Source organism: Clarias gariepinus, chromosome 12 (genome assembly GCF_024256425.1).
Source record: "Clarias gariepinus isolate MV-2021 ecotype Netherlands chromosome 12, CGAR_prim_01v2, whole genome shotgun sequence".
Classification (NCBI taxonomy): Eukaryota; Metazoa; Chordata; class Actinopteri; order Siluriformes; family Clariidae; genus Clarias; species Clarias gariepinus.
In genome coordinates this window covers 1,010,189-1,037,001 of record NC_071111.1, presented here as the reverse complement: position 1 = coordinate 1,037,001, position 26,813 = coordinate 1,010,189, and the positions used below count along the sequence as shown (strand labels likewise).

The following is a 26,813-nucleotide window of genomic DNA, read 5'->3' as shown; positions in this document are numbered from 1 at the left end:
AAAGCTACACTCGATGCTGCACGAAAGTGCTATGGGAACATTTCCTTGTGACCGGTTGTGAAGCACGTGTGTGTCAAACGCCAAAAATTTTGGCATATATAACCTCGGTCAGGTGATGTCACTCGATTAGGTGCACCTGGAGGTTATATATAGGCATGAACCGGAAACATCCTCAGATCTGTTTGTCTTTAGGATCTGTTTTGTGTGTGTGTGCGCGCGCGCGTGTGTTCAAGCACTTTTTTAAAAGAAAGTGAAAATAGGAAGTGTCTTATTACTAACCAGAAAGATGGCAGAGTTAGACACGAGTCCATCCCTCCGTGTAGAAGAATATCTCGCTGAGGGCAATCTTCATCCTTTCTGTTTTCAGTGTTTGGGGGAAGAGCACACTATCCTCGGGCTTCAGGGAGCACGTGAGTACTACGATTTTCTCCCAATTAAAGCCCCTTGCGCTCGGGTTCGCTGTCTTTAAAGCGAAACCGCGAGCCACGGCACATTTCTCGCGTGCTAATCAGGCGGAAGCGCACAAGACGGAAGAGCCTTTTACCTTCCACTTCTCAAACGTGCTTTGGCGCTTCTTGTGAATGGGGGAAGAACTTTCTCTCTCGCTTCCATGGAGATGGCAACTATTACTTCAGAGCGCTCCTCTAGTGATGAGCCAGTGTGTTAGTTGTTGTTAGAGGTGGTAACACGTGCGGTCTAACGCGTACGCCTGGATTCGCCATAAAAATAAATAAATTAAAATAAATAAATCCCCCAAACGCTCAAAGTTAGACGACAGGTTTCTGTCGGCTGGCCGGAGGAGGGGCTTTAATGATTGCCCCTCCCCTTCCTGGCGTCCTCCGTGAGTTAAGTCTTTCATGGAATAAGCCGTATTTATCCCGTGTTTTGTCCTGCTGTTGTGCTATTGACATTGATTTGTTCCAATGTCATTGATAAAAGCGCAGTCCTTTATGTTGATGTCCCAGATCAGAGAGACGCTTACGGGCTATCTCTCTCCTGGGAGCTCATCCTCCCGGGAAAAATTCACACTCCCCACCAAGCGTGTAGACTAACATCTTCGTTGGTGGGAGAAGACTTTTCAGGCAGCGGGTCAGGCTGGTGCTCTCCTGCACACAATGAATTAGCAGGCATACCAGACTGACCTACTGAGAGCTGACCACAAGCATGAGGCCATGGTTCAATCTCCGCCGCCACTGGTGTTTCGGGGAGCAGCGGTCTCCAGCAAAAATTTTAGGTGTTCGATCCCTTCCACCCATGAGCAGGATGTCAAACATCTAACACACACATCTAGCCGAAGTGTGAAAAATTTGTGCACCTTTTAGAGAGGCCAGCAGCGGGGAACCTACTGCCATGTATGTCTCTTTGGGTACGAAGGACTGTGGAGGACCAGCACCCTTAGGAGGCCAAGGAGGTCATCTTCTCGCGTGGCATATCAACCAACTCGAATTGATGACTTTATTTTTGGCCCTGAAATACTCCCTCCAGCAATCAAGAGGCTAGCACGTCCTAGCATGGATGGACAACATTACGGCTTGTAAATATCACCTAGGCAGACTAGATTTATGCCGCTAAGGAAACTAGCACACTAGGTTCTGCTTAAGGACAGGACAAATTCTGTCCCTCAGGATCATTTACACTCCAGGACATAAAACATGTAGACCCAGTCCACTAGCGAACTGTTTCAGTGCTGGAAGTTTCTGCAGGAACACTAACCTCGGGCTTGTGCCCTAGTACACTCGGAATGTATGCAGCCGCTATTTTGGCCTATGTCCTGACTGATGGAGTTTGTGATAAACACCCTTAGTTGCCGGCTTATTCGCGGACTTTATCAGCCTCCCCAGCATGCTTAGGCTTTGCCAATTGGTTAGAAAAAGCTGTCCTGCATTCTTACCCAACTATCTTTCACAGTCAAAGCCTTCCTCCGCCATTGTAGCTCCGGAGCAGTAAGACTTCATTCGCTGTGCCCAGCTCATGCTCTTCAATTTACAATGCACCTCCACATTAGCTTGTGGCGTAAATTAGAGCAGGGCTTCATACGTTGTGGGGTCGCGGCCCAAGGGCAGTCGCCATTAGACGAGTCGGGTGAGAGATGCTAGTGCCTTAGCCTATGAGGCGCGTGGCAGACTTTGCTTCTGTCATTTAGGCAACAGGGGTTTCCAAGTATGTCATGCGGCAGGCTGCGTTTTCCGCAAGACATCTGTCAGGTTTCATAGTTGGATGCCAGGCTCGCAGGTCCTCGAGTCAGCATCCCAGAATTATGTCTAAGACTCCTTGGGAGGACTGTGCGCTTTCGCGCAGCATCGAGTGTAGCTTTTGGAAGGGAACGTCTCGGGCTACTTTGCTGTAACTTTTTTCCCTGAAAAAGTGGAAACAAGATGCTGCGCTCCAATGCCGGACTGCATGCGTGACTGGACATCCTTCAGACAAAATTGACCTGAGGATGTTTCCAGTTCATGCCTATTTATAACCTCCAGGTGCACCTAATCGAGTGACATCACCTGACTGAGGTTATATATGCCAAAATTTTTGCTGTGTTTAACACAGACAGGCTTCACAACCGGTCACGAGGAAACGTTCCCATAGCGCTTTCACGCAGCATTTTGTTCCCGCTTTTTCAGGGAACAGGGTTACAGCAAAGTAACCCGATACGTTTCTCACTTTATCTGCTGAACATCACACAGTTTTAAATTCCAATCAGTGAAATACCGCTTAAATATAAAAAAAATACATTATATTTAAAAAAATAAAACTTGTGCTGGCTCAGATCCTATTTGACTGATCATTATCAGTCTGTAGATTTAAATGGTGACTGTTCTGCATGTTCTCAAGTAAAGTTTGGTGTTCCACAGGGTTCAGTTTTAGGCCCACTGCTTTTTTCTCTTTACATGCTTCCTGTGGCCAACATAGTTCATAAGCATGGTATTGGTTTTCATTGTTATGCTGATGACACACAGTTATAACCAGATAAGAAAAAACCCAACTTACTAAAATTGAGCAATGTGTGCAGGACATAAAAAATTGGATGTTAATTAACTTCCTTCTGCTTAATCCTGATGAAACAGAAGTTCTAGTCATTGGACCACAAACAGCCAGAAGTAAGCTTTCTGATTCCACTGTAACTTTAAATGGCCTTTCAGTTTCATCAAGTGCAACTGTGAAAGACCTCTGTGTGATTATACAAATATTAAATGATTTAGATTAAGTTAAAGAAATGAGAACAAACGTTGTACTGTGCCAGGCTGCAAAGTGCCTAAAGATAAAATAAAAAAATTGGTTGTCTATGTAACAACCTCGGCAGCAACCTCATTTCCCCACTCATCTGTTCCAACCACTCAGCATTCACCATCACCAACCTGATCATCATTTTCCGCAAGACATCTGTCAGGTTTCATAGTTGGATGCCAGGCTCGCAGGTCCTCAAGTCAGCACCCCAGAATTATGTCTAAGACTCCTTGGGAGGACTGTGCGCACACTACACAACCCTGGGGGTCCAGACACTTGCAGTGTGACGGGATGGGTATTCTCGTTCCCATAGCGCTTTCGCGCAGCATCGAGTGTAGCTTTTGGAAGGGAACGTCTCGGGCTACTTTGCTGTAACTTTTTTTCCTGAAAAAGTGGAAACAAGATGCTGCGCTCCAATGCCGGACTGCATGCGTGACTGGACATCCTTCAGACAAAATTGACCTGAGGATGTTTCCAGTTCATGCCTATTTATAACCTCCAGGTGCACCTAATTGAGTGACATCACCTGAGTGAGGTTATATATGCCAAAATTTTTGCTGTGTTTAACACAGACAGGCTTCACAACCGGTCACGAGGAAACGTTCCCATAGCGCTTTCACGCAGCATTTCGTTCCCGCTTTTTCAGGGAACAGGGTTACAGCAAAGTAACCCGATACGTTTCTCACTTTATCTGCTGAACATCACACAGTTTTAAATTCCAATCAGTGAAATACCGCTTAAATATAAAAAAAATACATTATATTTGAAAAAATAAAACTTGTGCTGGCTCAGATCCTATTTGACTGATCATTATCAGTCTGTAGATTTAAATGGTGACTGTTCTGCATGTTCTCAAGTAAAGTTTGGTGTTCCACAGGGTTCAGTTTTAGGCCCACTGCTTTTTTCTCTTTACATGCTTCCTGTGGCCAACATAGTTCATAAGCATGGTATTGGTTTTCATTGTTATGCTGATGACACACAGTTATAACCAGATAAGAAAAAACCCAACTTACTAAAATTGAGCAATGTGTGCAGGACATAAAAGATTGGATGTTAATTAACTTCCTTCTGCTTAATCCTGATGAAACAGAAGTTCTAGTCATTGGACCACAAACAGCCAGAAGTAAGCTTTCTGATTCCACTGTAACTTTAAATGGCCTTTCAGTTTCATCAAGTGCAACTGTAAAAGACCTCTGTGTGATTATACACATATTAAATGATTTAGATTAAGTTAAAGAAATGAGAACAAACGTTGTACTGTGCCAGGCTGCAAAGTGCCTAAAGATAAAATAAAAAAAATTGGTTGTCTATGTAACAACCTCGGCAGCAACCTCATTTCCCCACTCATCTGTTCCAACCACTCAGCATTCACCATCACCAACCTGATCATCAGTTATCATTTGCACCTGTTTCTCACTTTTTTAGACCTTAAGATGGATGCTTTTTATGCTTGATTGATTCTTTGGTCACAAGGACTCGAAAAAAGGGAGCAAAAGTCTTAGAAGCCTGCAGAATTATTCCTCAGAACTATATTAAAAAATTAAGAATGCCTGGCTGTTTGGAAGCAACATATGAAGAAACTAGGGCAGGATTAAAACATTTTGACAGTACTGTACATAAAAAATTCTCCAGCATCACACCTCTGTTCCAAAGCCTCCTGTTCTCCCTCCTTCAGATGGTCCTAGTAACACATCAGCAGCAGCATCTCCATCTGCTTCACTGGTTTTGGGCAGTTCAGTGTCTCTGAGTTGCAGCAGTGATGGAAACCCAGCAATGCTGAACTACACCTGGTACAGAGAGAATGGAGAGCAGATAGGAACCGGAAACCATCTCACCATCAACACCACTGATTCTACACACAGTGGTTTATACTACTGTAGAGCTCAAAACCAGCACGGAGATCACAATTCATCTGTCTACCTGGATGTTCAGTGTGAGTACTTGTCTTTAAATTAAAAAAAATGTTAAAATAGTTGGGAGAATAAACAATAATTTGTATGTCTTGAAAGAGAAGATAAAGCAATTATTTGTTTTTAAAAGGTGTGTGGGGGACATTATAGCATGAACCTGGCTTATTTTACGGAGCACATACTTTTCTATTATGGACAGTATTGATTTTTTTTTCCCTCAATGTCTACTACATTAACTTTTCTGTGGCTTCAGACTGGCTGGAGTTTGGTCCACAAAGATATACATGGGCCTTTGGCACTCATAATGCTGTCTCAAATTTACTGGTATACGATTAATAATCATTTTAATCAATTAACCTGGAGATTTTGCTATTGTTTTTGTTCATTTGTGTACAGAATATGTAGATTAAAATTATAAGGAGGACGAATCTGTTTCTTTCATCACTGACTTGACTTTGGCCCAACCAATCTTTGGAATGGTAATCTTAATATAGTTGTATGGGCTTTGATCTAGATGACAAATGGTTATGGTGCTTGAATTGGGGAATAACCAGGTAGAAGAGTCAGCTGCCAAGACTTTGGCTAACCCAACCACAACATAGAGCCATTCAGTTTCTCACTTTATGTGAGACACCGCCTCTACAGTTTCGCTGCTGCGCTGGGGCCTATTGGGGCGCGGCGAGCGCGGTTGTATGCTGCCGGAACCAGCGTTGAACATTCGCACCGTGTCGGGGAGTTACCTGAAGATACGGGCCTGTCGCACAGTGCGAATAAAAGTAGGTGCAGTCATTCTTTCTCATCCATTCTTTGAGGCAGACATAGAGGATGATTGTATTTTGGGGTTAGACATTTTGCAAAGGTGGGGCGCGGTACTGAATCTCGCGGACGGCACTCTGTGCGGTAACTTCGGGTTAGCTAGGTTGCTAGTGCCCAAAGCGCAGCCGGACGTGTTAGTAGCACGCACCAGGGGGGCGGAACTTCCGGTGGACGCGCCAGGTAAACATCCGGTAGCCGACCGAGTGAGGATAATAAGTTCGCGGACATTTTCGCGGTAGACGAGCGCGAGTGCACTCATACCAACTTGGTGCAGCACACCATAGATACGGGTAACGCAGCTCCTGTGCGGCTACATCCGAGACGGCTCCCATTAGCTAAACGGGCTATCGCCGAGCAGACGCTGCGGGAGATGGCCGACTCGGGCGTCATAGAGCCAGCGTCCGGGCCGTGGTCTTCGCCGGTTGTGCTTGTGCGGAAGAAAGACGACTCGTGGCGGTTTTGTGTGGATTACCGGCGGTTAAACGAGGTAACGTGCAAAAATTCTTATCCGTTACCGCGAATAGATGATGCGCTTGAACACGTTGCGGGCTCGGCGTGGTTTAGCTCGCTGGATTTGCGTAGCGGGTATTGGCAGGTAGAACTCGCCCCGGAAGCACGTCCTAAAACGGCGTTCTCGATCGGACAGGGGCTGTGGCAATTTCGACGCATGCCATTTGGCCTATGTAACGCTCCAGCTGTGTTCGAATGCTTGATGGAGAAAGTATTGGCAGATATTCCTCGCAACCGGTGTGTCGTGTATTTAGACGATTTACTGGTGCACGGCAAGGAATTTGGGGTCGCGTTAGCTAACCTACGGGAGGTATTTCATCCGCAGAGTGACGGCCTCGTGGAGCGTTTCAACCGGACACTCACTACCCAGCTCGCCGTGCTTACCAGCGCCCGGCAGAAGGATTGGGACGAACATCTGCCCCTCGTGCTGTGGGCCTATCGCACCGCAGTGCAGGAGTCTTCACAGCTGACGCCAGCGGCGTTAATTGCGCACGCCCGTGGACCTGGTGTTTGGCCCCCCTCCACAAGTGGATTTACCTACGAAGCCGGGGTTGGATTATTTTTGTTCGCTAAGAGACAAACTGTTCCGTGTCCACGAGTTAGCGCGTAGACACTTGGCGGACGCTGGTGTTAAACAGCGCCGCGTGTATGACACCCACAGCCGGGGACGAGACTTTGCTACTGGGGAGCAGGTTTGGGTGTATTCCCCTGGAAGGAAAAGGGGGCTTTCCCCTAAGCTTATGTCTCACTGGGTGGGGCCCTGCACGGTACTGGCCCAGCTCTCTGACGTAGTCTACCGGGTGCGGTTGACGGGGCGGTCGCGAGTGGTCGTGCTCCACCGGGACCGTCTCGCTCCTTATCAGCCCAACGCCAGCGAGATATCGAACTCTGTGGAGGCCGGGCCGCCTCAGGAGGACGGTTGCAACCCTCCTTCCTCTGCAAAGAGACTCTGGCGTTCACAACGCCAGCGCCGACCACCAGCACGCCTCCTAGACTGAGTTCGCCATGATGACCGGGGACGGTCACAGCTCGGGTGGGGGCAGTGTGGCGTGGGCGGGGTTTTGATGGGCTACCATCATGCTTTGCGGGAGGGATTGTTTTGTGTTCACCCTGTTGGGAAAAGGTGTTTAAGTTAGTGGCTTCGGCCAGAGGTGTGTGTGTGGTTGAGGTGTGTTTTATGGAGGTTGGATGTGATTGTCTTGGTGTTTACTTTCTGAAGAGAAATAAATTACTCCCAGCCATTTGCATTGGGCAGCAACGTAGCTCACTCGTCTCTCCAAGTTCCTGCGTGGCGGTGAAAATCGCTACAATATTCTATGTTAAATAAACTTGTTCATCTGACCTTTTTCAGCTATCTCAATTTATCTATTTAGCGGCGCGAGCACAGTCCGCCCTGGCGATTAATATATGAGACTGCCATAGTGTTGTCCACCTGCACTAGGACATGGTAGTCTCAACTGCTGGAGGAAGTGCTTTAGGGCCTGAAATAGAGCCATGATTTTGAGGCAATTTATGTGCCGCGCAAAAAGATGGCCTCTTCAGCTCCCTTGGGCTGGACGGTCATTTAAGACCACACCCCGGCCCATGAGGGAAGCGTCTGTCGTTAGCATCTGCGACGACAAGACGAACTTAGAGTGGGACCCAGAGTCAGAAACCGGGGTCTGAACCACATAGGAAGGGTACGAAGCACCTGGCGCCTAGCCCTTATTGGGGATTGGCCCTAGAGTAAAATCCCCTGGTTCTTAGCCACAACTGAAATGCTCTCATGTGCAGAAGGTCCAAAGGTGTCACCGTGGATACAGCTGCCATGAGAGCTAAGATCTCTGAAAGTGATGGTCACTTTCTGGTCTAGCGTGATTTCCTTGACGGTGTTGAGAATGGATTCGACACGAGCGGGAGACAGCTGTGCCCGCTTACGCTCAAGTTCCATGTGACACCCAAAAATGTTGTCCTCTAAACAGGAAAGAGCATGCTTTCATGACATTGGATCTCAATCCTAGGAAACAAAGATTAGCTAGAACGACATGCTGATGTCGAAGTGCTAGCTACTGAGACTGGGCCAGCCAGTCATGTAATTCAAATACGGATGCTCTGGAGTCGTAAGAGCCAGAATTACATCCATGTATTTTGTGTATGTGAATGTATATGTATGTGCGGGTGAAAAAGCTAGACCAAATGAAAGGACCCGATACTGGTAAGCTTCACCCCCGAAAGCGAACCTCAGGAACCTCCTGTGTTGTGGCAATATTTCTATTGATTTATTTTTAGATAGCGGTAAAGCCCGCAAAATCTAAAAAATTGGACGCAGCCCTCCGTTCCTCTTGCACTTTCCGGTTTCATGGAAGTGGAGACCACGCCATTGAAACGCGGAGGGTGATGTGAGAACTGAATCCTGTAGTTTCTCTGTACAGTGCTTAGTACCCAAGGAGATATACTTGGCAGTAGCTTCCACGCTGCCAGTTTCTCAGAAAGGGGCAAAGCGGCTTGGTTAAACGGGGCGGGGGGGGGGGTGTTAGATGTTCGGTATCCTGAAACATGGCAAGAAAAAACCCAAAGAACTAACATTTTATTGGAGACTGGAGTTGCCCGAAACACCAGTGGTGGCGGAGCATGAACACCAACCTCCTGGGGATGCCAGGGAGAACACTTCATTCTTTAAAAAGCATTCTGCGTGCCTCTCCCCATTGGGGGGCCACCCCCCACGGTCCTGGGCACATGGACCTCAGGGCTTCTTTGTGAAGACAATATGCCAGTCTGACCTCCTTTGAGGCGGATTGCGTGACGCACCACAATCTTGCGAGGGGGTGCCCAGCTCAAAAACACTCTCCTTGTGTGTTTCACGCCTCGCAACAGTCAGACCCGGTCAAGACTGGGTGGCCGACAGTCCCGACTCTTGAGCAAGGCGGGGAAGGAATTTCCTGAAGGCTTGTTATATAACCTCACCTCATGAACCTAGTGGCGACCGAGTTAACGACATTGCCAAGTAGGCCGGGAGGCAAGATGGGGCATCGAGGAGGAATACACGATCCTTCTCCTTGATGCCCCTGAGATTCAACCACAAGTGCCTCTCCGCGGAGACCATAGCAGCCATAAAACGGCCAATAGCACGAGCCGTCTGCTTTGTTGCACGAAGAGACAAGTCTGTGGCCCGGTGTAAGTCCAATATGCCTTACCTTGCAGAGCCCCGCCAGTACTCAAGTCTCTCAGCAGGTCAGCCTGGTAGGCGTGCAAAACCGCCATGGTGTGCAATGGAGCACCAACCTGACCTGCTGTCTGAAAAGCTTTTCCCTCCAGGGAAGATAAAAAGTCTACACAGCTTGAAAGGAAGTAATAGCTTTTCAGGAAGGATGATGTCCCAGAAGAGAGATAGCCTGGAAGCGTCTCTTCTATCTGGGTGTCATCATATAACTCCGCGCTTCTACCTCAACTATATTTAAATAAATAAATAAGTTGATGGCAGGAAAACACGGGATGAATACAGCTTACTCCATGAAAGGGTTAACTCATATGGAGATTGCTAAGAAAAGGGGAGAGAGCGTCGTTGAGGCCCAGCCCCCGACCACCCGACAGAACCTGCCGTCTATGTTTTTATTTATTTATTTTAATTTATTTATTTTTAAGTGCTTAGAGGCTATTACCATCTCCGCGGAAGCAAAAGAGGATGTTTATCCTTGCCCATTTACAAGAAGCGCCAGGGCGCGCTTGAGAGCGGACAGAGGAATTTCCCGATCTGATGAGAACGCGAAAGAAAGGAGTTTTTAAATCCGTCTCTCACTGCTCTGCCGGATGCACGAGTTTAAGCCCCAGGGATGCGCGGCGGCTCAAGGCTTCTCAAGAAATGCGAGGCGCGCGCGCAGCACTTAATCGAAGCAGTAAAGTGTAGAGATCGCCCTCCGATATGGATTATACACACGGAGGGACATCTCGTTTAAAACTCTGCCATATCGGTGAGTTAAACACTTATTTTGCTGGTTAGACACAACACGCTCACAACTAGGTGAAGACAAGAATCTGAGGAATGTTTCTGGTCCACTCCTATTTATAACCTGCAGGTGCGTCCTATCAGAAGACGTCACCTGACCGAGGTTATAAAAGCCAAAAATTTTGCGTGTTTGATACACACATGCTTCACAACCGGCAACATGACAAGATGTTCCCATAGCGTTTTCACGCAGCATCGAGTGTAGCCTTTGAAAGGGAACTTGAAAGTCTGCAGAATTATACCTCAGGACTATATTAAAAATACACAAATGCCTTTGGAAGCAATGTATGAAGAAATGAGACTGGATTAAGACATATTCACAGTACTGTATATAAAAATTGAAATTGAAAAAAATCAGACCTCTGTTTCTAAGCCTCCTCTTTCTTCTACTTTAGATGGTCCTAGAGACACATTCGTATTAGCATCTCCATCTGCTTCAGTGGTTTTGGGTAGTTCAGTGTCTCTGAGTTGCAGCAGTGATGCAAACCCAGCAGTGCTGAACTACACCTGGTACAGAGAGAACAGAGAGCAGATAGGAACCGGAAACCATCTCACCTTTAACACCACTGATTCTACACACAGTGGTTTATACCACTGTAGAGCTCAAAACCAGCATGGAGATCACAACTCATCTGTATACCTGGATGTTCAGTGTGAGTACTTGTCTTGATATAAAAAACTTTTGTAAAAATATTTGGGAAAATAAACAATCATTTGTATGTTTTGAAAAGGATAAAGCAATTATTTGTTTTTAAAGGGTGTGTGGGAACATTATAGCATAAGCCTGATTCATCTTTAATGGTGTAGTACATGATGGGGAACTGGTTATTCAGAACATATTGGAAGATCTTTTCATCAATCAATGCTACATTATTTAATTCTATTACATTTTATTTGTATAGCGCTTTTAACAATTGTCATTTTAGAAAAGCAGCTTTACACAATCAAAAGATGTATTTAGGTTTGTATGGAATGTGAGTGTGCATGAATCAAAATGGTCAGATAGTCCCTGCTGAGCAAGCCGAGGGCGACAGTGGCAAGGAAAAACTCCCTGAGATGGTAATAGGAAGAAACCTCAGGAACCAGACTCAACAGGGAATGCATCCTCATTTGGGTGAAACAGAAAGCAGGAATTGATCTGCATTCATACTATGTGTTAGGTGGCAGCCACTTCACCTATAACCGTTGATGTTAATTTATGTTAATATAGAGACCAGGTAGTTATTGGAGACTCCAATACTTCTACAATGACTTGCAGGAAGTTTCAGTCCTGAACTATCGAGCAACTGCAGCCAAGTCAAGTCCTCAGAGAAAACAGCTGTCAACACAGGTCGAGGCCAGAACTGTCTTCATGGTAGAGTGAAACCGTCCCCAGACGCATCCCAAGGAGACACACGGGGCATCCATGTGACGAGATCTCCATCCAGAAGCGCAGCACCAGGAAGGGTCAGACAGGTCTGGAGGGCAGAGGGAGTCTGGATCACTGGCAGCTCAGGAACGACATGTGTAGCTCGATAGAGAGAGGGAAAGAGAGAGAGGGGGAGAGAGAATAGGAAAGGGGAGAGCAGAAAAGGAGAGATAACAGTTAGGTATGGTCGCAGGCACATAATGTATAATGTGAATGTATATTTAGTGTAGAGTGCAAACAGAGACTCCGGCAGGGCTAACTATAACAGCATAACTAAAAGAGAGATCCAGAAGGAAACACAGACATAAGGGGGAATTTGGATGTAAAGCAAACGATCACCTCACCGTCAACAAACCTGAGTGATCAATGAGAGTGGGGAAGACTGCATCTAAACATACCAGTTCACCTAATACTTTATGTCCATGAGTCCCCCAGATCTGCTCCTTTACCCAAAACAAATCCTTTTATAAAAATGCTTGATTAAATAAATGGGTTTTTAGCCTAGGCTTAAACACTGAGACTGTGTATGAGTCCCGAACACTATTTGGAAGGCTACTCCATAACTTTGTGGCTTTGTAAGGAAAAGCTCTGCCCCCAGCTGTAGTTCTCATAATACGCGGTACTGACAAGCAGCCTGCATCCTTTGATCGAAGTACCCGTGGTGGATCGCAAGACACTAGCAGTTCACTCAGATACTCTGGCGCGAGACCATTTAATGCTTTATATGTCAAGAGTAGTATTTTTAAATCAATGCGAAATTACACAGGGAGCCAATGCGGTGACAATAAGATAGGGGTGATGTGCTCATATCTTCTGGTTCTAGTGAGGACTCTAAGTGCTACATTTTAAACTAGCTGAAGCTTGTTTATGGACCTAGTTAAACAACCAGACTGTAAGGCATTACAATAGTCCAACCTAGAGGTAATAAAAGCATGGACTAGTTTTTCTGCATTGTTTAGCGACAATATATTTCTTATCTTGGCAATATTTCGGAGGTGAAAGAATGCTAGCCTGGTAATATTATCTACACGAGCTTCAAATGAAAGGCTGGAATCTATAATCACATTGAGGTCTTTTACTGTTGCACTTGATATAACAGAAAGGCCATCTGAAGTTACAGTGTGATCTAAAGTCTTACTTCTAGCTGTATGCGGTCCTATGTCTAGAACTTCTGTCTTATCAGGATTAAGCAGAAGGAAGTTAATTGGCATCCAATCTCTTATGTCCTGCACACATTGCTCAACTTTGGTAAGCTGTTTTTTTTTTCATCTGGTTTTGCTGAGACATATAACTGTGTGTTGTCAGCATAACAATGAAAACTAATACCATGCTTACAGATTATGTTGCCCAGAGGAAGCATGTAAAGGAAAAAAAAGCTGTGGGCCTAAAAGTGAACCCTGTGTAACACCAAACTCCACTAGAGAACATGCAGAATAATCACTATTTAAGTCTAAATACTGACACCGATCGGTCATGTAGGATCTGAGCCAGGAGAGGGCTGTTCCCTTAATTCCTACTACATTTTCTAATCTGTGAAGAAGAATCCCATGATCAATGGTGTCAAAAGCTGCACTGATGTCAAGTAATACAAGCATAGTTACACAACCCTGATCAGAGGCCAATAGGAGGTCATTTACTACTTTATTAGTAAATGTAAATTCAATTTACTATGAGTGCTGTCTCGCTATTTCTATGTAGATATGGGCATAGCTGCTCCACTTCTATCTTTTCCAGAATCTTAGAGATGAAGGGGACGTTTGATATTGGCCTGTAATTGAACAGCTGACAGGGGTCGAGGTCAGGTTTCTAAATAATCGGTTTAATAACTGCTAACTTAAAAGATTTTGGTCATTATTTGTACCCTTGGGTGCCCATAATGCTGTCTCCAGTTTACTTGTATACAATTGAATATTGTAATTCAGTTCACCTGGTGGTAATTTTATTGTTGTGGCTGTTTGGTGTGAAGTATATGTTGATTAAAATCACAAGTAGGATGAATCTCTGATTCTTTCATTCCTGACTTGACTTTGGCCAAACAATCTTCGGAATGCTAATCTGTATTTAGTTGTATGGGCTTTGATCTAGATAACAAATTGTGATGGTGCTTGTATAGGGAATAACCAGGATGAAGGAAGTTAGTCCAGCTCATTAAAAATACTCTTTAATTGGTGAAAGTCATTTAGTCACCTTGATAGGGTTTATGGGGTAATTTGAGCATTCCCAAAGTCTGATGCTTCCCTTTTGGGCTCAGCCAGAAGAATTTTAAGGTTGTTGTATATTTCATGGCTAGGAGACCCACTAAACCTAAAAGATACCAAAACATAAAATGATACTAACACCAAGCAGCTATGAATACACTCTTTAGCTAAACAATTTGATTTCTCTCTCTCTCTCGCTCTCGCTCTCACAGTCTCTCCTCAGGTCTCTCTCTCTTCCAGCTGTAACAGCACTCAGAATTTGATCAAGTGTTTCTGTGAGGCTCATGGAAATCCATATCCTAAACTGGAGTGGCATCTTACTGGTCACAATTTGTCAAATACCACTGAAGAATCAGTGAACAATACAACCGTAAGAAGCTTCATCTCCATCCATCAAACATTTACAACTATTCTCACTCTGCATTGCATTGGCTCCAATCGCTTGGGCTTTGCCACACAACTCTTCTATTTTGAGAAAGTGCCTCATCACTCTGCTAAAGGTTACGATATATCTATACTTTAACCTCTTTTTGATGACTGAAAACAACAGTGTCATTTTTATTTATATTGTATTTAAAAACTTACTGACATATTATTGACAAAATCTATATGTCATTCAAAAGATTGGGTTGTCTGAAGTAAAATGAACCCAAGAATATGTTTCTTGTGTGTTCACTTCATGAGTTACACATTTTGAAAAAGACTGTTATGCTATTTTTAAATGTCTTCCCGGTTGTTTGATGTAGCAAATGTACTCCAAGACTCAAAATCTCTCTAACACTGATGTCAGTTGTCACACTTTATACTGATTTGAAGAAACTGATAAGTAACAGCTGTTTAAAAAAAAGAAAAAACTGTGAGTAATAATGTAACACACAAGGGGGTGCTGCTGTGTTACATTACTCTAAATTTTAAATGGTTATTCATGTTTATATTTTCTTAGTATTATAATATTTATTACTATTATTATTCATTTAGAATCGAAATATTTGCACTATAATTGGATGTGCTTTTTAATGGAATAATAATAATAGTAATTTATAATAGTAGTAATGATAATTTAATTAATTAAATATATAACCATTTTTATAATGTAAATATAATTATAAATCTTATTATTATTATTATTATTTCTATACACTACTTCTTATTATTATTATTTTTTTGTTTTAAGGCACGGAGTAAGTAAAGACACATTAATTTAATTTCAATTCAATTTTATTTATATAACGCTTTTAACAATGGTCATTGTCTCAAAGCAGCTTCACAAAAAATTAAAGAATTCTCTCTCTTTTTTTTTTTTTAGAAAAGAAAGGAAAATATTTGGAAGTGTGTATGTGTGAGAAAAATGTGTCTAGATAATAATTAGATGAATGAATGATGAATGAAATGTCTCTGATGAGCAAGCCAAGGTTGACGGCGACGGTGGCAAGGAAAAACTCCCTGAGATGGCAATAGGAAGAAACCTTGAGAGGAACCAGACTCAACAGGGAACCCATCCTCATCTGGGTGATAACAGATAGAAATAACATCATGTGTGTTGTGCAGGTGAAAGTTCAATATAACAGAAGTTGTGTAGATTAACATGAAGTCCAGTTCAGCACAGGGGGTCAGTAGGTGCAGAGGGCAGATGGGGTCTGGATCACTGGAAGCACAGGAGCAGGATGTGTAGCTCCAGCCATCATAAAGCAGAATCCAGCTGGAGCTGGTCCTTCTCTGGATGCCTTAGAAACCTCGCAGGGTTGGCCTTTGTTTACTAAAGCTGGCACAATCTCCAGATGCCTCGGGATGGGTAGAAAAATACAGAAAAGATGGAGAGAATTAGTGTAGTTGCCATTCAGGATAGGTGTACTGGAGTATGAGGTTATGGGATGAGTTACGCATATGCCAGATTAAAGAGATGCGTCTTGAGTCTACTTTTGAATTGGTAAACCGTGTCTGCTCCCTGATCACTGTCTGGAAGGCTATTCCAAAGTTTTGGAGCCAAATATGAAAATGCCCTGCCCCCTTTTGTAGATTTTAAAATTCTGGGAATTACCAGAAGTCCGGAGTTTTGTGATCTTAAGGAACGTGGTGGATTATAGCGTATCAGAAGACTGGTTAGGTATGTGGGAGCTAAATCATTTAAAGCCTTGTATGTAAGTAGTACTATTTTGTAATTAATTCTAAACTGAACAGGTAGCCAGTGCAGGGATGATAATATAGGAGTTATATGATCATATTTTCTGGATCTAGTGAGAACCCTGGTGGCTGCATTTTGGACTAACTGTAGCTTGTTTATTGAGGATGCAGGACAACCACCTAGTAATGCATTACAATAGTCCAGTCTGGAGGTCATGAATGCATGAACTAGCTTTTCTGCATCAGATACGGATAGGATACTCCATCCGTTTGGCAATATTTCTAAGATGGAAAAAGGCTGTTTTTGTGATATTGGAAATATGATTTTCAAAAGACAAGTTACTGTCTAATATTACGCCCAGGTCTTTTACTGTTGAGCTGGTAGTAACAGTACATCCTTCTAAACGCAGGCTGAATTGTGAAAGCTGTTGTGTGCTGGTTTTAATGCTGCTGAATGTTCTACCATTAGTGTAGATCTCTCTGAGCTTATTGGGATTAATGTTTCCTGATGCGTTGCACTTTAGATGTGTTGGGCTCTTTAAGAAGGGGCTTGCCCCTCCCTTCCTGCTCTCTTATTCTGGAGTTGTTGGTCATGTTAACTACTCGAGTGTTCTTAATAAATGTTACATTCACATGTGGATATTATAATACTAATTTCTCAAACATGCAACATTGTGTCAGAATAAGGCACAAACCTTTTGCCTATGATTAAACAGTTTTTGTAGTGAACAGACTGCTCGTAAAAGTTTTTTTTTTTTCTCGTCTAAGAGTGTATACTGAGTGGCAATGTCGGATTGTTTTTGAAGACCCGGCCCACTCTCTTTCAAAGGAAATGTCGCTCTCTCATCGTCTCAGGTAAGTTGTTTTTTTCACAAATTCTGACTTGTTTAAGGGTTGGTAGAATCTGTGAAAAAAACAACTTACCTGAGACAAAGAGTATAGCAGGGGGCTCAGAACACAACCCTGTGTTCCCCTTCAGTGCTGAGAGTGAGGGAGGCTGAGACATGTCTACCCATCCTTAATGCCTTTGGTCTGCCAGTTGGGAAATTAGAGATTCACTCGCACAGAGATGAGCTGAGTTCCAGGTGCTCCAGCTTGGTGGTTAGTGTGGAGGGAATTATGGTATTAAATGCAGAGCTGTAGTCGATGTTAAAGAGCACTTGTAAACTCCCCCTTCTTCATAGTGTTCCAAATTATTATGCAAATTGGATGTAAGTGTCATAAACATTAAATGTTTGGTTTTTAAATTAAACTTATGGATGGTATTGCATCTCAGAGCTCTTCGGATCACTGAAATGAATCTCAGACACCTGTGATAATTACTTTGGCCGATAAGCCCAATAAAATGAAAAGTACTAAAAAAAGGTTGTTCTACATTATTAAGCAGGCCACAGATTTTAAGCAATATGGGAAAGAACAGGATGGCGCCGGTGAGGTCGGCTGTCGTCACGACTGCTCCGACCACCTTTTCTTTGTTTTTGTTTAAGTTAGTTTTCAGCGTTTTAAAATCGCCAAAATCACCACCATTGAGTACATTAGGTATAATAGAGACACTCTTGTAGGCTTCTATTGGTATACAATGTACTCACAATTTAACGTTTTTAACTCCGGATCCGAGCTGGCCGAGTGAGATCCTGAGAGAGAACAAAGGACCCGACGCGAAGCGGCGGCCCTGAGGTAAATGAGCCGGCGTCAGGAACAGGCTGAGAGCCCGTGCACACCGCACACATCTGCCCAGCATCCTGCTCGCCAATGTCCAGTCGCTGGAGAACAAACTTGATGACCTCAGGGCCAGGATAAAGTTCCAGAGAGACATTCGGGACTGCAATCTCCTCTGCTTCACTGAGACATGGCTGAACCCGGCGGTGCCGGACCACGCCATCCAGCCGGCCGAGTTCTTCTCGGTTCACCGCATGGACAGGACACGGGACTCGGAGAAGTCAAGGGAAGTCGATGTGTGTTTAATGGTGAACAGCAGCTGGTGCAACAGCGCGAGTGTTGTTCCTCTTACACGCACCTGGAACTACTGTCCATCATGTGTCATCCTTTTTATCTACCTCGGGAGTTCACATCGGTCATAATCAGCACCGTTTATATTCCACCACAAGCGCACACTGCCTTATGCAAGCTGCATGAGGCACTTATACAACAACAAACACAACCAGCGCTGAACTTTCATCAGCATATCACCTGCCCCACCAGGGGCGAAAGTACACTGCTACACTACGGTCAAGGATGGCTACAAGGCACAATCTCGCCCTCCGTTTGGTAAATCCGACCATGCCGCCATCTTCCTCATGCCAAAATACAAACAAAGGGAGGGAGGTCGCGCGCTGGACGGACCAATCGGTGGCCGCGTTACAGGACGCACTTGATGACGCAGACTGAGACATGTTCCGAAACAGCTCCGATGCGTCAATGTGTTTATGGAAGCGATTGTGGGATTCATCGGTAAACTAGCGGATGATACAGTGGAGAAAAAGACTATCAGAACGCTTCCCAACCAGAAGCTGTGGGTGGATAAAATCATCTGTGACGCTTTGAGATCTCGCACTGCTTCTTACAACGGGGGACTTGCGTCGGGGGACATGGACCCGTACAAAGCTGCGTCATATAACGTCCGGAAGGCGGTGAAAGTGGCGAAGCATCGCTACAGGAGAAAAATAGAGTCACAACTCCAACAGAGTGACGCTAGGAGCCTGTGTCAGTGACTAAGAACAATAAAGGACTATAAAGCACCAACATCTGGTATTATGAACGTGGACGTGACTCTGGTAGACAAGTTGAACACCTTCTATGCTCGCTTCAAAGCTGCAGCTAAAGATGCTAGCGATGCTAATGCTAGCGGCCCTAATGGCTGCAGAGAGGAAGACACTGCCAGCACCGGAAACGTGCTTATCATCACCGAGCACGACGTTAGGAGAGCCTTCAAGAGAGTGAACACCAGGATAGCAGCAGGACCGGACGGCATCTCAGGTCATATTCTCAGATCCTGTGCAGACCAGCTAGCACCTGTGTTCACTGAGATTTTCAACATCTCTTTATCTCAGTCGGTTATCCACACATGCTTCAAAGAGTCCATCATTGTTCCTGTCCAGAAGAAACTTCATCCTGCTTCTCTTAACGATTATCGCCCTGTAGCCCTCACCTCAGTAGTGATGAAGTTCTTGAGCGCCTGGTCAGAGACTTCATCATTTCTTCACTACCTGACATACTGGACCCACTACAGTTTGCATACCGCTCGAACCATTCCACAAAGGATGCAATCTCTCATCTCCTCCACACATTGCTCGCTCACCTGGACCCTAGGAAAGGGAATTATGTTAAAATGCTGTTCATTAACTACAGCTCTGCATTTAATAATATAATTCCCTCCACACTCACCACCAAGCTGGAGCACCTGGAACTCAGCTCATCAATGTGTCAGTGGATCTCCAATTTTCTGACTGGCAGACCACAGGCAGTAAGGATGGGCGGACATGTCTCAGCCTCACTCACTCTTAACACTGGAGCCCCCCAGGGTTGTGTTCTGAGCCCCCTGCTGTACTCTTTATACAAACATGACTGCGTGGCCACTACCAACTCCACCACCATCATCAAGTTTGCTGACGACACTGTCTTGGTGGGCCTGATCACCAACATTGATGAGTCGGCCTACCTAGAGGAGATTGGAAATCTGAGAACTGGTCCCAGGATCTTCTCCTAAACGTCAGCAAGACAAAGGAGCTGATTGTGGACTTTAGTACAAAGCAGGAGAGGAACTACCAGACTCCCATCATCAACGAGAGCCCAATGAAAAGAGTGGACAGCTTTCGATAACTCTGTGTTCACATCACGCAGGACATTAACAAAGTTATGGAATAGTCTTCCAAATAGTGTTCGGGACTCAGACACAGTCTCAGTGTTTAAGTCCAGGCTAAAAACCTATTTATTTAGCCAAGCATTTTTATAAATAGATTAGCCTTAGGTAAAGGAGCAGATCTGGGGGACTCATGGACGTAGAGTATTAGGTGAACTGGTATGTTTGGATGCTGTCTTCCCCACTCTCATTGATCACTCAGGTTTGTTGACGGTGAGGTGATTGGTTGCCTTACATCTCTGGAAGCCCTCATGTTTGTGTTTCCTTCTGGCTCTCCCTTTTTAGTTATGCTGTCATAGTTAGTCCTGCCGGAGTCTCTGCTTGCACTCTGCACTAAATATACATTCATTTTTACATTGTTCGACTGTGACCATACTTAACTGTTATTTCTCCATCTCTTTGCTCTCTCCTTTTCTGCGTTCTCCTCTCTCTCTCTCTCTCTCTTCTTTTTCCTCTACCTATCTCTCTGTCGAGCTATACATACAGTGATCCAGACCCCCTCTGCCCGCTGGACCTCTTTAACTCATCCTGGAGTCCTGCTTCTGGTTGGAGATCTCATCACATGGATGCCCCCGTGTGGTCTGCCTGGAATGCGTGTGGTGACTGGGGTTGGTTCCACTTTTCCATGAAGGTGGTCCTCGACTGATGCAGACAGCTGTTCTCTGAGGACCTGTGACTTCAGTCGCTCAATAGTTCAGGACTGGAATTTCTCACAGTCTACCTGAGCCTCCAGGAACAAACTGGACTTTAATCCTACACATCTCCTCTTATACTGAACATCCAGTCTCACATATTATTATGCACATCAATCCCTGCTATCTGTTTTCACCCAGATGAGGATGGGTTCTCTGTTGAGTCTGGTTCCTCTCAAGGTTTTTTCCTGTTACATTTACATTTGGGCATTTAGCGGACACTCCTATCCAGAGCGACTTACATTTTTATCTAATTACACATCTGAGCAGTTGAGGGTTAAGGGCCTTGTTTAAGGGCCCAACAGTGGCAACTTGGTGGTTGTGGGGTTTGAACCTGGGATCTTCCGAACCGTAGTCCAATGCCTTAACCACTGAGCTACCCCTGGCCCATGTAAAGCAACCAATCACTTCACCGTCAACAAACCTGAGTGATTAATGAGAGTGGGGAAGACAGCATCTAAACACACTACTTCACCTAATACTCTACGTCCATGAGTCCCTCAGATCTGCTCCTTTACCTAAGGCTAATCTATTTACCAAAAAGCTTGGCTAAATAAATAGGTTTTAAGCCTGGACTTAAACACTGAGACTGAGTATTACCATCTTAGGGAGTTTTTCCTTGCCACTGTCGCCATCGTCCTAGGCTTGCTCATCAGGGTCAATCATATTGTAGCGTTTAACCGCCGGTAAAGATGTTGGAGAGACGAGTGAGCTTACTTGCTGCCCAATGCAATGGCTGGGAGTATTTTATTTTACAAGATGATTTTTTCCCCCATTAGTTTATATAAAAGCAGACATTTTGCTTCCTGTAAGTATATATTTTTCACGTCTGTGAGGCGAGTATACATGGGGTTTCGGTTTATTTTTTAACGCGCTGAAGTTCACAGAAACCGATACAGAATAGCGCTGTACCCCTGTTTGCTTTCATTATTTTACAACATCACAACGTTTTATCATCATTGTGTGTGCACTTAAATAAAAGTAAAGTCTTATAAAGGCTATGTAGCTTATATAGCTTTATTATATAGTTTTTGCCCATTAATCTGACAACACCTGTGACTCACCCACGTTTTCTGATACACACAGCCAGAGTTTTCTGGCTACGCGAGTGTTACACATGATAAAATATAAAGACTTACTGTGTTAACATTTACTTTGCTTAAATTCAATAGAACTAAGAAACGCCTATATTTAAGTTCTAAATCCTAAATTTGTACAGTAATTTTAGTACTGTGATTGTAAATTCGTTTAACGTTTCACTTATATTTTATAGGGGTTTTGCCGGGGTGCTGGGATGTAAAAATTTAATTTGTTAAAACGTTTTCATTATTTATTAAAGAACATTATGACGATCACAGCAGCCTACTGCATTTAATTCAAATTCAAATTCAAATTCAAATTCAAATTTTATTTGTCACATACACAAACATACACAGTACGAAATGTAGTGAAATGTATTATACGACTGCCATTGACCCTAGAAGAGAGTTAAATTTTACAAATAAGAAATAAATATGAATAAAAGAAATACGATAGAAATTAAATTACAAAATTAAATTAAACTAGGAAAAATAGAACTAAAAAATAAAAATAGAAATGTGCTATGAAAAAATAGAACTAAAAATAAAAATAGAAATAGGATGTACAAAATAGAAATATACTGTGCAAATTGAAATATACTTTACGGTGTGTGCAAATATGCATGGAACAAAGTGTCTTAGTGCAGAGGTTATTAAAGTGACTTTGTGCACTGGTCCAGGATGTAAACGTAAAACTGTAAAATGTAGTGTAGTTGTGAAGGTAGGTGTGCAAAGTTATTAAAGTGTCTTTGTGCAATGGTCCAGGATGTAACGTACGACATGTAGTGTATATATGAAGGAAGGTGAGCGTGTAATTGTCCATAGTGTTCATGGATGTAAGAAGATTGATGGATTTGACCAATTATGAAAATATTGTGTAGTTCTGCATAGTGGTGTGGTTGTGGTTGAGAGACCTTATCGCCTGCGGGAAGAAGCTCCTCCTCAGTCTCTAATTCTTATTATCTTCTCCGCATCTCAAGAATCCTTGAGAGAATGAACTGATGCCCAAGGCGTCAGTCTGTAGTTATATAGCGCCACTCAGCGGTAAAAGCCAGCAAGCGCACAAACCCAAATGCTGCCACCAAGAGGCGTTGCGGTAAAATCAAAATACCGCTTGAGTACCATCTGTATGCATGAAAGTGTTATTTAAAGTGACGTGTGCAATGAGCCAAGAAATGAAATATAAATATGTAAGTGTGCATGAATGTGCAGGTGTCCATAAGTGTCCATAAATGTCCAAAGAGACAATGTTATGATTGTGCATGCTTTTGAATGGTTTAGTCCTGTGTGGTGTTGTGGTTGAGAGATCTTATCGCCTGCGGGAAGAAGCTTCTCTTCAGTCTTGCTGTGTCGGCCTTCAGGGAGCGGAATTGCTTTCCTGACCTCAACAGAAAGAACAGTCCATTGCTGGGGTGACTGAGGTCCTTCACGTTCTTCCTGGCCTTAATCCAGCACCGCTTGCTGTAGATTGAGTGCAGGTCAGGGAGCTTGGAGCAGATGATGCACTCATCTGATCTTACCACCCTCTGTAGAGCACATCTATCATTTATGGTGCTGTTCCCAAATCAGGTCGAGATGTGTTCTATCAGCATGTTCACTATGGTGCAGAAGTAGAAATTCCTGAGCACCCAGGAGGGCAGTCTGAAGTCTCTCAAGCGCCTGTGGTGGTAGAGATGCTGCCGGACCTTTTTCACTATGGTGTTGATGTGACAGGACCATGACACGTCCTGCGTGATGTGTACACCAAGATATCTAAAGCTGACATTCAGGAGGAGTTTGTTCCTCTGGCACCATTACTCCAGATTTCCAATCTCCTCCAGGTAGGCTGTCGTTATTCGTGATCAGGCCCACCATGACGGTGTCGTCAGCAAATTTGATGATGGTGGTGGAGTTGGTGATGGCCATGCAGTCATACGTGTACAATGAGTACGGCAGGGGGCTCAGAACACAACCCTGGGGGGCTTTAATGCTGAGAGTGGCATTCTTAATGCTTGTGGTCTGCCAGTTAGGAAATTGGTGATCCACTGACACAGAGATAAGCTAAGTCCAAGGTGCTCCAGCTTGATGGTGAGTGTGGTCAGCTAAAGGTGAGCTGTAGTCAACAAAGAGCATTTTTAACATAATTTCCTCTTCCAGTGTCCAGGTGAGTGATTGATGTATGGAGAAGATGAGACATGGCATCTTATGTAGAGCAGTTTGGACGATAAGCAAACTGTAATGGTCCAGTGTGTCAGGTAGTGAAGAAATGATGAAGTCTCTGACCAGCCATTCAAAGCACTTCACCACTACTGAGGTGAGGACTACTGGGCGATAGTCATTGAGGAAAGCAGGATGGGACAGGAACAATGATGGACTCCTTAAAACATGTGGGGATCACCAACTTGGATAAGGAGAGGTTGAATATCCCTGTGAACACAGGTGCTAGCTGGTCTGCTTAGGCTCTGAGGACTCGGCCTGAGATGTTGTCTGGTCCTGCTGCTTTCCTGATGTTCACTCTCTTGAAGGCTCTCCTCAGGTTATGCATAGAGATGATGAACGCATTTCGGGTGCTGGTAGTCTTCCTGTCTGCAGCTATTGGCACCGCTATCATTAGCATTGCTAGCATCTTTAGTTGCAGCCTCGAAGCGAGCATAAAAAGTGTTCAGCTCATCTGCCAGAGTCACGTCTTCATTGATCATACCAGATGTTGGTGTATTTTGTTATTGTCCTTAGTCCCTGCCACAGGCTCCTAGAGTCACTCTATTGAAGCTGTGACTCTAGTTTTCTCCCATAGCATTGCTTTGCCTCTTTCCTCGCCTTCAGGACGTTATATGATGCAACCGTGTACGGGTCCATATCCCCCGACGCAAGTCTCACGTTATAGGCAGCAGTGCGTGATCTCAAAGCGCCGTGAATTGTGCGCCCATTGATTTAGTCTGTCCAGCACGCAACCTCCCTCTGAACCGGAACTTCTTGTTCGAGCATTTGTTTGTATTTTGGTATGAGGAAGATGGCGGCATGTTCGGATTTTCCAAGACGGGGGCGAGATTGTGTCTTGTAGCCGTCCTTGACTGATGAACCCCATCATATGTTCCTACTACAGTATTCTATAAAAATGTATCGCAAACTGCTGTTAAAAAAATTTGTAATACTTAACATATTTACATATGTAATGATTCTAATATTCAGACTCTAAGCTCACTCTGGATTTTATGTCATTAAAATGTAGGTGTGTGTATTCCGTCTCTGCTGATTGGTGCTGCTGCTGGAGCTACACTAATAATGATGCTGTGTGGTATTCTTCTGCGTGTAAGGTGTGTTTACTGTACATACCTTTACTTTTACTTGATATACTGTAAGCATTAACAATTTATTACTATTCAATTTATAAAGTTTTAAGCACACTTTAGATCTGTCTCTAATATTATGAATAAATTTATGTATTTATTATTTTTTTAGGAGAGTGAATCCTTCATGGTCTGGACAGGAGAACATAGCAGGATTTAATTTAAATGTTAGTGGCAATAAAAAATTCAGACACAGACACAAGAGTTGACATGTTTTTATAACATTTTGATGTATTGAATTTTATTTCCTATTTCACAGGCTGTTAGACAGGAATATGAAGAAGAAGATGAAGACGAAGAAAAAGAAGAAGTACAGTCTGTGTATGTGAACAGACAGGATTTATCAGATTTGCTCCATTACTCCACTATTAAGTTTTCAAGCCGAGCAGAATGTGACATCAAAGGTGCTTCCTCTCTCACGGCTGAATATGCCTCTGTGTACCATGGTTCTAAACAACAAAATAAGAGAAGAATTACAGACACTGAGGATAAAGACAGAGATCCAGAGAACCTCGAAGACTCTGATGAAGCTAAAGAAATTTATACAGAAGTTAAATGCAATAAACATAAAGGAAAGGTGTGAAAAAAATATATTAGTGTTTACAAACACAGTCAGATTTAGAGTACTAGCTTTGTGAGAGATAAAGAGGTAGTACGGCATATTTACAGATATATGTGTGTGTGTGTGTGTGTGTGGTTTATATATATAAGATTGTTCAATAATATTGTTTTGGAAACAGAAAACATATCTAAAAAAAAGATTAATGCAAAAGCTGTTTTTAGTAAATGTTTATTAAACAATAAGTTTGGTTCTTGCCTTGGGGGGAAGCTTTTCACATACACAACATGAATATAACACATCTACATCTAGTTTTTGTTATCTTCTTTACATATAATTGGTTATGTGGGCGTGTCTTTTTTGACGACATTTGCGAAAAAATAATTTGGGAGGTGGCATAAGATGAGTAATAAAACACATCAAGATGCAATTAAATACCAAAAATTGGAATACTAATAATTTAGTTTGACACCATTTGTAAGCGGTTTGATTTAAAGTGCGTGTGTGATCATTATACCAGAGATTGAGTTTCTTATCTCTAATCATTTTCCTTTATAAGTAATCTCCAAGAGTTACCAACTTTGATTAGATCACCATCTGACTCCACAGAACTCAATCATGCGACTGAATATTTAGAGTAGACATTCCGTTATACCTTACATAATGTAGCTCCAGTTAAAAGAAAAATTATTAGAGATAAGAAACTCGCTCCCTGGTATAACAATCCCACGCGCACGGTAAAACAGACCGCTCGGAAATTAAAATGTAAATGGCGTCAAACTAAATTGTTAGTATTTCAAATAGCATGGAAGGAGAGCATCCTAAACTATAGAAAAGCTCTTAGTGTAGATCATGTATCTCTCCGCTCTTATAGAAAATAACAAAAATGATTTTTATTTAATACCGTAGCCAAATTAACCAGAAATAAGACCACTGCAGAAATCTCCACAACAACTTTGTCCAATAGTAAGGACTTCGTGAACTTTTTTAAATAATAAAATTGCAAATATTAAGCATAAAATTGAGGCTTTAAAACCAGACAATGTAATTTATTCAGATGTTAAACTAGCCATGTCAGATCAAAACCAAGAATACTTTACTTCCATTTAAGAGAATGAACTAATTTCACTC

At 43.4% G+C, this 26,813-nt stretch overlaps 1 protein-coding gene across 1 annotated transcript in view; it reads left to right on the top strand.

Moving 5' to 3' along the window:
* The window catches only part of LOC128534659 (myelin-associated glycoprotein-like), a 62,574-nt gene extending 36,817 nt beyond the window's left edge, over window positions 1-25,757 (top strand). The window contains exons 7-12 of the mRNA XM_053509108.1: window positions 4,898-5,155; window positions 10,836-11,093; window positions 14,259-14,546; window positions 25,006-25,090; window positions 25,236-25,290; window positions 25,383-25,757. Coding sequence (XP_053365083.1) covers window positions 4,898-5,155; window positions 10,836-11,093; window positions 14,259-14,546; window positions 25,006-25,090; window positions 25,236-25,290; window positions 25,383-25,706 — 1,268 coding nt within the window. The 3' untranslated portion in view covers window positions 25,707-25,757. The remainder of the gene's footprint in view (window positions 1-4,897; window positions 5,156-10,835; window positions 11,094-14,258; window positions 14,547-25,005; window positions 25,091-25,235; window positions 25,291-25,382) is intronic.
* The last annotated feature ends 1,056 nt before the right edge of the window (window positions 25,758-26,813 follow it).